The sequence below is a fragment of the Panthera pardus genome, unplaced genomic scaffold, assembly GCF_024362965.1.
Source record: "Panthera pardus isolate Hobbes unplaced genomic scaffold, ASM2436296v1 HiC_scaffold_19, whole genome shotgun sequence".
Lineage (NCBI taxonomy): Eukaryota > Metazoa > Chordata > Mammalia > Carnivora > Felidae > Panthera > Panthera pardus.
In genome coordinates, this window is record NW_026526754.1 from 9,277,075 (window position 1) to 9,293,036 (window position 15,962).

The 15,962-nt window shown below is 34.9% G+C and overlaps 1 protein-coding gene and 1 long non-coding RNA gene across 11 annotated transcripts in view; both read left to right on the forward strand.

The window, feature by feature from the left end:
* NFAT5 (nuclear factor of activated T cells 5) overlaps positions 1 to 15,962 on the forward strand; it is a 117,571-nt gene that overhangs the window by 68,616 nt on the left and 32,993 nt on the right. For all 10 annotated transcript variants that reach the window (XM_019455410.2, XM_019455411.2, XM_019455412.2 and 7 more), the window contains 3 exons: positions 1,610 to 1,782; positions 12,588 to 12,722; positions 12,842 to 12,894. In XM_019455410.2, coding sequence (XP_019310955.1) covers positions 1,610 to 1,782; positions 12,588 to 12,722; positions 12,842 to 12,894 — 361 coding nt within the window. The remainder of the gene's footprint in view (positions 1 to 1,609; positions 1,783 to 12,587; positions 12,723 to 12,841; positions 12,895 to 15,962) is intronic.
* Positions 1,791 to 4,839, forward strand: LOC128778173 (uncharacterized). The gene is made up of 2 exons (XR_008423544.1): positions 1,791 to 1,927; positions 2,162 to 4,839. It is a non-coding gene; the product is annotated as an uncharacterized LOC128778173 (long non-coding RNA).

Below are 15,962 nucleotides of genomic sequence, written 5' to 3' on the forward strand. Positions count from 1 at the left end.
AGTAACATTAAAAATAAAAACTACAAACCATTTGATTTGTTCTCCTAAATTCTTAGTATTTGCATTAGAAAACTATTTGACAGAGACCTTTCATGGTACCTTGACCCATCCTGATGTGGAAAAGCATGTTGCTGTTCTAAATTCACCTTCTATTTTTGTTTTCCTATATTAAAAAAGAATGTACTGGGAGTATGTTTTTTTTCCTGTCATATGCATTTTCATTGCCTAAAAAATATGAGGTGTTAATAATTTAAATTAAAACATTTTTTTCTTAAGCCTTTTGTCAAGGGATTTTATCCTAAATTTGAAACCATAACAGCAGCAAATATATTGATAAGGGGTAGACTTATGTTGTAATTATTTGTATTGAAATAGCTAATGACATTTCTCTATTTAATTTTCAGTTTCCTTTTGAAAGCCATTTTGAGTAATAAGAGGTTAATTGGAAAAGAAAATTTTTGAAAAATAGTAGACTTGTTTTTTAACTTTTGAAAATTATAAAAATATATATAGTGGAAGAAAGGAAGGGAATTACTGTTTATAAAAATAGTACTTATTCATTATAAGTGTTTTGTAACCTTGCTTTCACTTACCATCAGCATTTTCCATATAGTAAATATTTTTTGGCATATATTTTAATGGCTATGTAGTGTTCTGTTCTTTTGGGGACAGTTTGCTAGTGTGTTTTTGTTTTTGTTTTAAGTAAAATTCATTCCTTCTATTTTAATATCTGAATTAGCTACAAAAATAAAGAGGCTACATTTATCTATCTATCTATTTATGTATTTCAAGTTTATTTATTTTGAGAGAGCAAGCATGCAAGTGGGGAAGGGGCAGAATTAGAGGGGGGAAGAGGGAATCCCAAGCAGGCTCCATACCACCAGCACAGAGCCTGATGTGTGGCTTGAACTCAAGAACCCAATACCATGACCCGAGCTGAAATCAGATGCTTAACTGACAGCCACCCAGACACCCCCATTTATTTTCTAAAAACAGCGATTGGGATGCCTGGCTGGCTCAGTCAGTAGAATATATGACTCTTAATCTCAGGGTCATGAGTTTGAGCCCCATGTTGAGCGTACTTTAAAAATAAATAAATTAAAATTAAAATTAAAAAATGGCTAGGGTGCCTGGGTGGCTCAGTCAGTTAGGTATAGGGCTCTTGATTTTGCCTGGGATCATGATCTCGTGGTCGTGAGATCAGGCATATGTGGGGCTCTGTGCTGGGCGTGGAGCCTGCTTGGGATTCTCTCCCTCTCTTTCTGCCCCTCCCTTGCTTGCACGGTCTCTTTCTCTCTCAAAAAAAAAAAAAAAAAAAAAAAAGGCAAAAGTATCTCTTGTAAGCTATTACTTACGTTCCGATTTTGAAATAGTGATTTTACTTTACTACTTTTTGCATTATTGTAAATGAAAAGTTGTCAAGGTTAAGAATTATGAATATTCAGAATTTACCCTTCTGTATTTTTTGAATTTGGAACGTTATGATTGTATTACATATTCAAAAAATTAATAATTAGCAAATTTTTTAAAAAAGAAACTTATTTGGTTAAGAATATTGTGCTATTTATATAACAGAAAATATTGGTTAATGTATTTTTTTCTGTGTCAGGGTGGACTGTGTAGGGATATTGAAATTGAGGAATGCTGATGTTGAAGCCAGAATAGGAATTGCTGGTTCCAAGAAAAAAAGCACTCGTGCAAGATTGGTTTTTAGAGTTAATATCACAAGGAAAGATGGCTCCACTTTGACACTGCAAACACCCTCCTCTCCGATTTTATGTAGTAAGTAAGAAAATACATATCAAGTTTTTTTTGTTTTGTTTTCTATTAATTTTCAGACATAGCTAAATTTCAGATGTTTTAAAGACTGTAGCTTATAATGGTGCAAAATTTGAAGCATTTTAAAAGTTGTAGTCAGGGCGCCTGGGTGGCGCAGTCGGTTAAGCATCCGACTTCAGCCAGGTCACGATCTCGCGGTCCGTGAGTTCGAGCCCCGCGTCAGGCTCTGGGCTGATGGCTCGGAGCCTGGAGCCTGTTTCCGATTCTGTGTCTCCCTCTCTCTCTGCCCCTCCCCCGTTCATGCTCTGTCTCTCTCTGTCCCAAAATAAATAAAAAACGTTGAAAAAAAAAAAAATTTAAAAGTTGTAGTCAGGTTTCCTAGACTATAGGTGGATAATATCAAGTAAAATTGAGAAGATATGTAGCATTTTGTAGTTCCCTATAATTATCCCATACTACTTTTAAAGGTAATTTGAGGGGACACCTGGCTGGCTCAGGTGCTAGAGCATGTGACTCTTGATCTCAGGGTCGTGAGTTCAAGCCCCATATGGGCTATGGAGCCTACTTAAAATTAAAAAAAAAAAAAATTAAAAAAGTACTTTGAATGGTTTACCTGAATTAAATTCCAAAGCCAAAGGATTCTTCATTGTGTGATAAATTGCTGTGATCTTAAGTCTGTTTGGTATTAGAACATAAGAAACATTAAGGTAAGTAGAACTTTGTAAATATACAGCAGTTGGAGTTCTGATTACAAATTAAAGCATTAAAGTATAGTTTTCAGAAGTGGGAATCATAATTCTTATTTTGCTAATCTTGGCTTAGGAAGTAAATGATGTGTGTTTTAAATTTAATCTTATTGTTGTATGTGCCTCACAGTATATTCTGGTTTCCCTATAATGAGCATTATTACAAGCGGTAAATAGAAAATTTTTTCCCTTATGTATCACTTAAGATTTTCATTGAGTGTAATTTTCTTTAGCATTGCTTCATTATAATTTACACCTGAATTCAGAAGAGCAGAATAGACTGTTCCATTCAATTGAATTTCCTGTTGGGTTGTTTTGGGTATTATGACCTTGCTACCCCTAGGAGAGTTACATAGCCTTTGTAATTGTATTTTTGTTTTGTCAAATTATTCATCCTTTGTAAATCTTATTTTCCCTTTCTTTTAATTCATCTCAAAAATGCTTATAGCCGTACTTTAGCTTAGCAAACACCATAATCTTTTTTAAAGTACTAAAATATCTTTCTGACCTCAAGAGAGCTCAGTTGGATTTCTCTATTTTTTGTTATTATAACAAATTTGTTTTGATGCTAGTATTTCTTTAGGCTATTTCTGGGTGATGTGCAACTATAAATAGACTGCTTTTACAGATCATATATTCCATGTCCATTCTATTATATTTAGATAAAGACAAAATAAAGAGTCTATAGATGGTTTATTGAATTCTTAAGCTTTTCTAATTGGGGTGCTCCAATTCTGGATTTGCTATAATTTGTGATATGTTCCAACTTGACTCTTACTAGGATACAGTTCCAGTTTTAGTGGTGTGTATGCATTTATTTTTTTATGTGATGTAATACTTTGAGCATGACCATAGCCATTCTCTGGAGGCCAGAGCCAGAAATGCTAGATAATTCACATCCTACTAGTTTAGCAGAGACTGGCAAATGGTTGCCAACTTTATGTAATCATTTGCTCTTTCTTTCATTAGTTTGTTTAGTCACTTCTTCATTTTCTGTTTCATTAAGGTATTGTTAAGATATAAATATATTCAGCTAAAGGTGGTAGAGAATACAAAAGAAATAGAAAACATGATTTTCTGAAATTTCATCTGTAATTATTATCATTTGTTAATTATCAGTATTAAAGATAATAAATGTCCATATTTCAAAAAGTCTCTCTCTCTGGGAGTCGAGGTGGGGGGTGGATATGACAGCCCTTAGAAGCAGCAGCGCACAGTGGAAAGGATATACAGTTATTGATAAAAGTTAACATGCTTTGAACTCTGTATGCCGGGGATTTTGTTTATAAGCATTGTATCATTTACTTTTCTCTGTTACCTTATATGGATTCCACTCTACAGTTGATGAAACTAAGACTTAGAGAGATTAAATAACTTCCTCAAGATCACATAGCTAGTAAATAATAAGACCAAGATTCACAGCCTCTTTTAGCCACTATGCTATATTGTCATTAAAATCACTTAAAATTGCAGTGCTGAAACCAAGTTTGAGCACTTTATTGCATCCTAGCCATGGCCTCTGAATGGTTAGGGCAATAGTTACAGAATGAGATTGTGTTAGTGAACTGCTTCCTCTACCTAGGAGATTTATGTTGTGTAATTTAGACTTTATGAATTTAGAAAATAGATTTCAGTTGGGGGATTTTACTTGAATACCTATATGGTCCCTTCCATTTTCTTTTATAGAAGTCATTTATTAATGGAGATTTAGGATATATATTTTTATTCCTTTAATTGACTATTTGTTACTTTCCATCTGCTTAGAGAAATTGGATTAGATACAAATGAGCAGTACTTTATTGAAAGAAAGGGATACTAATGATGAGGTCTTGCCATCTGTGACAACATAGATGTACCTACAGGGTATTATGCTAAGTGAAGTAAGTCAGGCAGAGAAAGACAAATACCATGTGATTTCACTTATATGTAGCATCTAAAAAACAAAAGAAATGTGAATAAATAAAAAGAATAAGACTTGTAAATACAGAGAACAAACTGATGGCTGCCAAGGAGCTGGGGGATGGGCAGAATGGATGAAGTGGAGTAGAAGATACAGGCTTCCAGTTATGGAATGAAAGAGAATAAAAGGTACAGAAATACAGTTAATAGTATTAGAATAGCATTGCATGGTAGGTAACATATGATAGCTGAGCTAACATATGATAACAGTAACATATGATAGTGAGCATAGCATAAGGTATAAAGTTGTTTAATCACTGTGTTGTACATTTGAAATTATTGTAACATTGTGTGTCAATTATTCTCAAATTTAGTATTTTTTGCAAGAAGAAATAAAAAAATAAAGAGGCAGTAATAGTTGCCATGCTTCTTTTAATTTGCAAATGTTTAGACAATAATTTCCCTATTTATTTCTTATTGTTATTTTCATAGAATTTCATGCAAATAGGATTTTTTCCTTAAAATGTATAGCTAGCTTTAAAATATTTCTAATAGTGATTTCTATGAATATCAATTAGATCTAATCATTTAGGCAAGAGTCTAAGACCCTTACAAAAAAAAAAAAAAATTACATAAGTAATCTCTATACCCAATGTGGAGCTTGAACTCACAACCCTGAGATCAAGAGTCACATGCTCTTCCAACTGAGCCATCCAGGCACCTCTAAGCCTCCTGACCTGTACATTCCTAATGGATCAGTGATTTGATTTTTCTAAAAACCTGTCATCTTATGTAATGAATGTCCTTATTCTGTGTTCAGAATGTAACTTTACTTGATCATGAGTTTTCTTTAAATACACTACACAGCAGTCTGTAGGTTGGTCAGTCTTTTTTATTGTTACACTGGTAACAAAATGAAATATTAAAAAAATTTTATTACTTTTTAATTACTGTTGTTTAAATATTAGCATTAGGACACAACAGGTGTCCTACAGGTGAGGGGCACTTGGGTGGTTCAGTTGGTTAAGTGTCCAACTTAGGCTCAGGTTATCTCATGGTTTGTGGGTTCGAGCACCACGTCAAGCTCTCTGTGTCAGCATGGAGTCTGCTTCGGATCCTGTTTCCCTCTCTCTCTGTCCCTCCCCAGCTCACGCTCTCTCCTTCTTTCAAAAATAAATAAATATTAAAAGTTTAAAATGTATGCTTTATGCATGTAGGTAGATGCAGAAGAGAGAGGAAAGAAGACTGGGATAATCATGCCCAAGCCCTGGTTCCAGCTCTTCCGTAGTTCACTCATTTCACCTCTCTAGTGAATATTAATCTAATGGAGTTACCTGTTAATAATAGTGCTACATTATCCCATTTGATCTTAACAATAGTACTGTGTTATTAATAAAATAGAAATGATTAGCTTCACTTTTTGTATAATAGGAGAGGGATGAAACTGTTCAGGTTAGGAAATGAACAAAGAAATAGGAGATAATCTGATTTTTTTGTTGTTCATTGTTTTGAGCTGGTGTCTACTGCAGAATATAGGAAAGATTTTATTTTTATCAATTTTAACATAATAGCAGATATACTTCTTAAATTGTATAGCTTATAATTAGGGTATTGACATATAGGCACTTAATTATCTTAAATTTATGTACAATCAGTCTTATGCTTTCTGTCCCATAGAAGATGGTTTCTTTTTTTTCTTTTATAATAGTTCACTGAGATATAATTTGCACACCTTGCATTTGAGACTTTTAATGTGTACAATTTTTTATCATATTCAAAGTTGTACAACCATCACCATTATCTAATTTTAGAACATTTTTATTGCTACCTCAAAAAGAAACCCTGGGGTGCTAGGGTGGCTCAGTCAGTTAAGTGTCTGACTTCAGCTCAGGTCATGATCTCACAGTTCGTGAGTTCAAGCCCCATGTCGGGCTCTGGGCTGACAGCTCAGAGCCTGGAGCCTGTTTCAGATTCTGTGTCTCCCTCTCGCTGTGCCCCTCCCCAGCTTGTGCTCTATCTCTCGGTCTCACTCTCAAAAATAAATAATCATTAAAAAAAGAAAGAAAGAAAGAAATCCTGTAACTCTTAGCAGTCACTCTCTATTCTATTACCCCAGACCCTGGTAACCACTGTTCTATTTTCTGTCTCTATGGATTTACCTATTCTGTACATTTCATGTAAATGGGATCATACACTGTGTGGTCTTTTTATCTGGCTTCTTTCACTTAGCATAATGTTTTCAAGATCCACTGATACTGTAGCATATATCAGGCACTTTGGCTAAATGGTATTCCATTGTTTGGATATACCACAATTTGTTTATCCATTCATCCACTCATGGACATTTGGGTTGTTTCCAACTTTTGGTTGTGAATAACGCTACTATGAAGATATGTGTACAGGTTTTGTGTGGGCATATGGTTTCAGTTCTCTTGAGTATAGACTTTGGAATAGAATTGCTGGATCATATGGTGGACAGTTTTCTTGTTTAAAATTTCTTTGAAATTCATTTATGACTAATAGAAGACAAGTTTTTTAAAAAGTAAAAAACCATTTCTCTGTACTTCTACTCCCTGTTTTAACACCAGTTTTCTGAAAATATTGAAGGGAACTGAATTCTTTGTTTTAATTTTATCATCATTTTACCTCTGTTTTTCAATAATTTTATTTGACTTATTTTTGAAAACAAAATATGATTTACTACCAAAATATTTGTATTAATTGGATTGGTCAGCAAATTTTGGCAGGCAGTAAAATTGTTCAGATGGGCTTTTTTTTTTTTTTTTTTTTTTTAACACTTGTGCTTATTGGGGCTACAATTTACTTCATAGAAACAGTACTGTATTCTAACAGAATACTGCCTGATTGACATTCTGTCATCATTTATTCAATATAAATGCATTGTGCCTCAATCTTGGCTATTTGTTAGTCTTCTGTGGTACATTTAGGATTAAAAAAAAAAAAAAAAAAAAAAGCCGCTTAGTTAGAATCTCCGAAGTTGGATCTTAGCAATGTTTTGAGAAGACTTCATAGCTAATTTTTTTTTAAGCTTATTTATTTTGAGAGAAAGAGAGCATGGGGGGCAGGGTGCAGAGAGAGAGAGAGAGAGAGAGAGAGAGAATCCCAAGCAGGCTCTGCACTGCCTGCTCAAACCCACGAACTGTGAGATCATAAGCCAAGCTGAAATCAAGAGTCAGATGCTTAACCAACTGAGCCACCTGGGTGCCCCAAAACTTCTTAGCTAATTTAAGGGATAGTTACAACATGCCCAACTCTGGAAATAAAGACATGATAGCTTAAGGAGCTTACTCTAACAAGCTAGAGGAAAAAACAGACAAGTCAATGTCCTATTATAAAATGATATAAAGACTATAGCAGGGGTGCTTGGGTGGCTCATTCAGTTAAGCATCCAACTCTTGATTTCGGCTCAGGTAATGATCTCTCAGTGGGGAGATCTAGCCTGCTTGAGATTCTCTGTCTCCTTCTGCCCCTTCTCCTGTGCACGCATGTGCTCTCTCTCTGTTTAAAAAAAAAAAAGAAAAAAAAAGCAACAATAGATGCATCAGTTGGGTACAATGGAAACATTAGGAAAGAAGAACATCTTGTTTGGAGATGGTAATATTTGTGCAGTATCTAGAAGGACAAATAGAAGTAAGCCGGGGCAGGGCAGGGTTTAGATGAAGATTATCCTCGTCAGAAGGAACAGTGAATATAAATCTACTCCATGAAAGTGTATGCTTCTTTTAGGGGAATTAAAAAGAGTTTGATATGATTGGAATAAAAAGATACTATGAAGAAGTAGTAAGATTTGAAGCTAGTAGACCTAGGCAAGATCTCTTTTGTAAAGATTCGTGTGTTGAGCTAAAGAATTTGAATTTTAACCTGACCACCTTAGGAAGCCTGAGGCTTGCACTTCGGCTTTGGAGTGGGTTATGAGGGAAGAGGAAAAGTAAACATATAGGTAATACACAGTGAAACAAAGGACCCAAAAAATCTTTTTATTTAAAAAATTAAAAATAAGAATGTTGATTATGGGTTTTTGGTTTATGTTTATTTCCATGAATATAACCTTTTTGGCAGGTTTGAGCAATTGGAGTAGAAAGAGAGGTGAAGAGGAAATAGGTTAGTATGAAGGGTTAGAATTGGAATGGGAGGTAGAAGGAAACAGGAAAATAAGAGGGAGGTAAAAAAGAAAGAGGGGCCAAAGGTGATAGAGGTGGAAGGGAGGAGAGGAAACAGACACTTCATCTTCCATCTAGAAACACTCAGTGGAAAGAAGGGCTATTGCCAGAATTCATGTGCTTTGTGACGTTGAAAAAGAAGTCCTACTTCTATTTGTTAGTTTAACAATGACCATTGGATCCATTGTCGGTTTTTGTTTGTTTGTTTTTAAGGGAATGGAAGAATTCTCCCCTTTTATAGTCTTGGTGTATTTCTATTTCTCCAGACAATACAGGCATACATTTTTTATTTGATGATACTAGATCAATCTAAGAGTATCAGCTTGCATACTTTTTTAGTATCCACCCCAAATACTAATTTTTTAAATACAGCAAAATAAGAAGAAATAGCTTTCTTTGCTATAATGTATATTGGATTTTATCTTACTATGATTATTGTACTAAATCTGACTGAATTTAACAAGTTTCTACCTCTCTTGTTTCTGTGTATCCCACAACTTTAGGAAAAGGATAATATCATTGAGTAAAGTTTCCAACTCTTCAGAGACATTATCAAAAAGCTTTACTAATTCTTTTGGCACTTTGAAATACTTGCTTTGTTATTTTTCAGTATTCAGATATTCATTTTTTTTTACCTTTATTTATTTATTTATTTATTTTAATGTTTATTCATTTTTTGAGAGAGAGAGAGAGAGAGAGAGAGAGAGTGAGTGAGTGTGAGCGGGGTAGGGGCAGGGAGAGAGAGAGACAGAGAATCCAAAGCAGGCTCCAGGCTCTGAGCTATCAGCACAGAGCCCAGTGTGGGGCCCGAACTCACAAACTATGAGATCATGACCTGAGCTGAAGTCGGATGCTTAACCAACTGAGCCACCCAGGTGCCCTTTTTCAGCTTTATATTTGAGGCTACTATTTGAAAAGCATCTAGAAGCACATTGTTTTTATAATATCAAAAAAGTGGCTGCTTTTTTTGTGTTATAATTTTTTAAGCAGTGTGATCACTTTGAAGAACTGGTTTACTAATTACTTAAAGATAAAAATAAAATAGTTAATGCTTAAATAATACTGACTTTACTTCTGTTTAATATGATGTCTGGGCTGTTGGGTAACCATTAAACTTTTTAATAGAAAAGACCTTTTAAGGTCAAAAGTTAAATTATCTTGAACAGTAACAGACTAGTTCTTTGTATAATGTAAATACAAGTTTGTAGAAGATATATACACATTGTACCTTCAGAGGAGTCTCATTTGGCCATCTTATGACCTTAATACATAAGAGGAAAAAATGAGATAGGAAAAAAAAAGTTTTGATAAGCATCACTGAAATGGAATTTCCACATAGTATTTGAAAATGGGGTGAAAGGTTATAGACTTTCCATTCATTTTGTTAATACAGTGTGTTCATATAATTTTGCACCTCTTGTTTTCTACTCAAAGTAATATTTAGTATTTTTTTAATGTCCTTTCAAAACAAGTATCTAGTTCCAGTGTTACTCTAAAAAGCTATAAATTAAGGGCACCTGAGTGACTCAGTTAGTTAAGCATCTGACTTTGGCTCAGGTCATGATCTCATGGTTTGTGGGTTTGAGCTCCACATTGGGCTCTGTGCTGACGGCTCATAGCCTGGAGCCTGCTTCGGATTCTGTGTCTCCCTCTCTGCCCTTCCCTTGCTTGTGCTCTCTCTCTTTCTCAAAAATAAATAAACATTAAAAAGCTACAAATTAGTTAATTCTTCATTTAAAGGGGGTATACGATTGCCAGCACGTGACCAATAACCATTTCCATTGTCCTCACGCATTAACCCTGTGTGTTCTAACCAATGTATATGGATATACATTCACAATTTCTTTTAAACTCTTAGACATTCCTGAAAATGTCATTTGCCATTTAAATATTTTAAAAGGCTAGGATACTTACTAGCTTGTATCAATAAGTGAGGCTAAATGATGTTGCAGTAACAAACTCAGTGGCGTTCAACAGTAGTCCTACTTCTCCCTCACTTTGTGGTAAATACTGACTGTGGTTTGGAAGTGGATCCATTTTCTTCATTGTCGGATCCAGGCTGAAGAAGCTGCCCTTATCTGGAACTTTGCCATTTTTGTAGTAGAAGAAAAAAGGAAATGGTGGAACCATGTGAGGTTCTTATAAAGGTTTTCCTTGGAACTGGCACATTATTTCAGGTCACATTTCATTATACAGACAAGGCACATGGCCAGTCCTGATGGGAGTGGAGCAAGAATTACAGCCTTTCCACGAGGAAGGACCTAGGGAAAGAGGAACAGTGAATATTTTGACATTAAATATTTCCCATATTGTATTCTTATAAGGATAAAATTAACTATTTAAATATAGAAGTGTCTAAGAAAAAAGCTTTTCCTAAAGTTTAGTGGAATATCTTATTAATTTAGAAGGTGGTGAGTTGTATAAGCCATATTTAAGTTTACCTTCGCAGTGCATATGTTGTGAGGGTTTACTAAAATGCCACATAGTATATAATCTGTGTCCAAGGGCTTAACCTCCTGGGGAGCAGTTCTTTTGAGTACTTAAAAGGTATTTATTTGCATACACTAGCATCCCAGAAAACCAGTAGAAAACCAGTCCTTAGGTATCAGTAAGGAAGAATGTTTCTGGAGTCTAACATAAGGGGGAAACTGGATACTATATTCACTTCTTGGATATTTATTTATAGTATATATTGAATATTAATTTTGTTCATTTAACTTTAATCCATTATTTCCCAGATTTACTTGACCTTGAAACCTGTTTTGCTAAGCAATACCTATAAAATTCTCACAGAAATCCTGGCATGAGGAAGTTGTTAGACTAATTATAATTAATTCGTTATATCTGGCCCCTCTCAGTACTTTCCAACTTATTTGTGTTATATTTTAAAAAATTTTTTTAATGTTTACTTATTTTTTTAAAACATTTTTTAATGTTATTTTTGACAGACAGGGAGAGAGTGCATGAGTGAGGCAGGGGCAAAGAGAGAGGGAGACACAGAATCCAAAGCAGGCTCCAGGCTCTGAGCTGTCAGCACAGAGCCCGATGTGAGGCTCGAACTCAGGAACAGTGAGATCATGACCTGAGCTTAAAGTCAGGCGCTTAACTGACTGAGTCTCCCAGGAGCCCTTGTTTACTTATTTTTGGGAGAGAGAGACAGAGCACGAGTGAGGGAGAAGGAGAGAGAGAGAGAGCGAGACACAAAATCTGAATCAGGCTCCAGGCTCTGAGCTGTCAGCATGGAGCCCCATGTGGGCCTCGAACCCTTGAAGGGTGACATCATGACCTGAGCTGAAGTCAGCCGCTTAACCGGCTGAGCCACCCAAGGCACCCCTCAACTTCTTTGTTAATTTTAGCAGTGGTTAGTTAGTTAAATTTAAAAATTTTAAAACAAGTGCATTTTATTTCTTAAGCTCAGGTTATCCTAATTCAGGGACATCCCCTGGTAGAAAAAACTATTCTAAATTGGATTCAGTCTGTTTTTAGGTGTTCTTCTGGTATGAAGCCTCTTGAGTCCTGGGTGTAGATACTTAAAGAAACCGTCAGTACCACTCAGAGGCACGCATTGCCTCAGAAATATTGTACTATAATGGCAAAGCATAGCTGACATTTTTGAGGTTAGGGTTGTGGGACAAGGTTGTTTTTAAGTAGAATTTTTAAAAAATATTAAGACAAAAAAATGCCTGAGCTCACATTTTAAAACTTTATTATTCACATAATGAGAAAACAAAGATGACATGTAATAAAACCTAATCTTAGACATTAATCCATCCCTACAAAATCTTTTAAGAGTTATTAAAAATTAATAGGGCTTTTCTGGGGTTTTTTTCTCTGTTAGGGTGAAAGTTAAGTTGCACAGTCCAGGAAGTCAAACTCAGGGGTCAACAAAGAGAACTTCTTTAGAACTGGATAATTGAGTTGATTTTAGAAAAGAAATAAGTGTTGGTGGTTCTTTTTATGGAACGCTTATGTGTACCCACAGCTCAGCCAGCAGGAGTGCCAGAAATCTTAAAGAAAAGCTTGCATAGCTGTTCAGTGAAAGGAGAGGAAGAAGTATTTTTAATCGGCAAGAACTTTCTGAAAGGAACTAAAGTTATTTTCCAAGAAAATATTTCTGGTAAGTAGGCATAGTACTGGTACTGAGATTGTTGCATGTTATACTTTGTTATAAAGGTATAGTTACAAAGTAAAAAAAGTTTCAAAATTTTAGTAAATTACTGTTTTTATTTCAATCAGATGAAAACTCTTGGAAGTCAGAAGCTGAAATTGACATGGAATTATTTCATCAGGTATAATTTAAGCCTTTCTATAGTTTGTTTTTATTTTGTTTTGTTTTTAGTTTGTTTACTCTCTGAGAAATTCAGTTTTGTTCTGAAATTTTCCTGAATCAACAGATTAAATTTCTTCTTTATGTGGGTTTCATATAAATCATTTCATTTTCTTTCTTGAGTTTCTTTAATTGAAGTAGAATTATTCCACAGTTCTCTATTTTTAAAAATTAGGAGCATTGGTAAATTATCATTTTTAATAAATGAGACATTTCTTTTATAAGATTTGTTTGCTCTGAGGATTTGGATTATCCTAACCTACTATTTGGTTAAATCAAAGGGAAACTTATTTGTTGAGTACCTGAAGTGTTTTGTTTGTCAGTTACTTTTTTTACAGAGGTACTGTTTGTTATACTTCTGTTAAAGAGTCTGTATTTGTAGGACCTCATCATGTGTATTATTCTCAAAATGACAAGGAAAAAGAGCTTAAAAACAAGGATAAAAAAACTGACTTAAGAATTAGGATGTATAACAAATGGTATCAAACTTAAAGAAATTGGTACTAGCAGAGAAGAGAAGGATAAATTTATGAACCAATCAGATAGAAGACATATGCAGAAGAGTAGCACATACAGGTGTATATCACAGGGAGAGAACAGCAAAGCAGAAACAAACTAATGTGTAAAATACCTAAAGCCTAAAATTTACCATTAAATACTAATTGGAGTCAAAGCACATGAAAGCAAGCAGAGAGCTGAAAGAGGCAAAAATTAGAGATGAACCATTTTATCAAAAACGTTTATAATTTCTTTTTAGTTTTTAAATTTATTTCTTTCTATTTTTTAAAAAGTAAAATTTAAAATGTATATCTGTTATAACATATTGCCATATTCAAAGCTAAGGGCACAATATTCCCTAAGGCTGCCCTCACTTCAGATACCAGCCACAAGTTCAGGAGTCTCCTGACCACTCTCGTTTTTTTAACAAATGGCTTCAAATTTAGGGGTTCCCACTCCCCACTCAGATTTGCTAGAATAACTCACAGAAATCAGGATGCACTATATTTAATTTCAGTTTTATTACAGCAAAAGGACACAAATCAGAACCAGCCAAAGGGAAATATTCATAGAGCTTGGTATGGGAAGGTCCCAAAGACAAAGCTTTTGTTGCCCTCAGGGAAACCTTACTTACACTCTCAGCACATCCATGTGTGACAATATGCAGACTATTATCAATTAGGAGGTTTACCCAAGCCATTGGTGTCCACAGTTTTTGTTTGGGCTCAATCACATACTGCCCATGCAGCAAATCTTGAGCTTCCAGTTCCACCAGAGTTTGGAACTGAGATGACATATTCCAAAGTCCCCTTCATAAATCACATTGTTCTGTACTGACTGTTCAATAGTCAGAGCCCCCAGTCAGAGATAACTTCTATCCGACGGGAAATTCTAGGGTCTTCAAGAGCACCAAAAACTAGACCTTAGTCTTAGTAAAGTATATGGTATCATATAAAGTGGGGGTTTTCGTATACCTAGACAAATGCTTTGTAGAAAGTTTTCCTCTAGTTTATGCTACCACATGCTGTCAAAAAGAGATAGTAGGACTTAACAGTCATTCCTTTGTCGCATATACCATCGGGCAATCTTTTTTTTTTTTTTTAATGTTATTGAATGTTAAGTTTATTTATAAACTTCTAAATAATAAATGCTAACTTACTAAAATTTATTAAAATAATGTTTTGTTTTGTTTTGTTTTGTTTTGTTTTTTGAGAGAAAGAGAGATCCTGAGTGGGAGAGGGACAGAAAGAGTGGAGACAGAGGATCTGAAACAGGCTCCATGCTGACATCAGAGAGCCTGATGCAGAGCTCAAACTCATGAATCGTGAGATCATGACCTGAGCAGAAGTTAGCCTCTTAACTGACTGATCCACCCAGGCACCCCTGGGCAATCTCTGTCTTTTTTTTTTTTTTTTAAAGGATGTCATGGCTTTTATTTATTTATTTTATTTTTCATTTCTTTCTTTCTTTCTTTCTTTCTTTCTTTTTTTTTTTTATTTAACTTTATTTTTTATTTTGTAAAATTTACATCCAAATTGGTTAGTATATAGTGAAGCAATGATTTCAATAGATTCCTTAATTCCCCTTACCCATTTAGCCCATCACCCCTCCCATAACCCCTCCAGCAACCCTCAGTTTGTTCTCCATATTTATGAGTCTGTTTTGTTTTGTCCCCCTCCCTGTTTTTATATTATTTTTGTTTCCCTTCCCTTATGTTCATCTGTTTTGTTTCTTAAAGTCCTCATATGAGTGAAATCATATGATTTTTGTCTTTTCTCTGACTAATTTCACTTAGCATAATACCCTCCAGTTCCATCCACAGAGTTGCAAATGGCAAGATTTCATTCTTTTCGATTGCCGAGTAATACTCCACTGTATATATGTATACCACATTTTCTTTATACATTCATCCATCGGTGGACATTTGGGCTCTTTCCATACTTTGGCTATTGTTGATAGTGCTGCTATAAACCTGGGGGTGCATGTGTCCCTTCAAAACAGCACACCTGTATCCCTTGGATAAATGCCTAGTAGTGCAATTGCTGGGTCGTAGGGTAGTTCTATTTTTAGTTTTTTGAGGAACCTCCGTACTGTTTTCCAGAGTGGCTGCACCAGCTTGCATTCCCACCAACAATGCAAAAGAGATCCTCTTTCTCCGCATCCTTGCCAACATCTGTGGTTGCCTGAGTTGTTAATGTTAGCCATTCTGACAGATGTGAGGCAGTATCTCATTGTGGTTTTGCTTTGTATTTCCCTGATGATGAGTGATGTTGAGCATTTTTTCATGTGTCGGTTGGCCATCTGGATGTCTTCTTTGGAGAAGTGTCTATTCATGTCTTTTGCCCCTTTCTTCACTGGATTATTTGTTTTTTGGGTGTTGAGTTTGATAAGTTCTTTGTAGATTTTGGATACTAACCCTTTATCTGATATGTCATTTGCAAATATCTTCTCACATTGTGTCGGTTGGCTTTCAGTTTTGCTGATATTTATTTTAATGTTTTTATTTATTTTTGAGAGAGAGAGAGAGAAAGA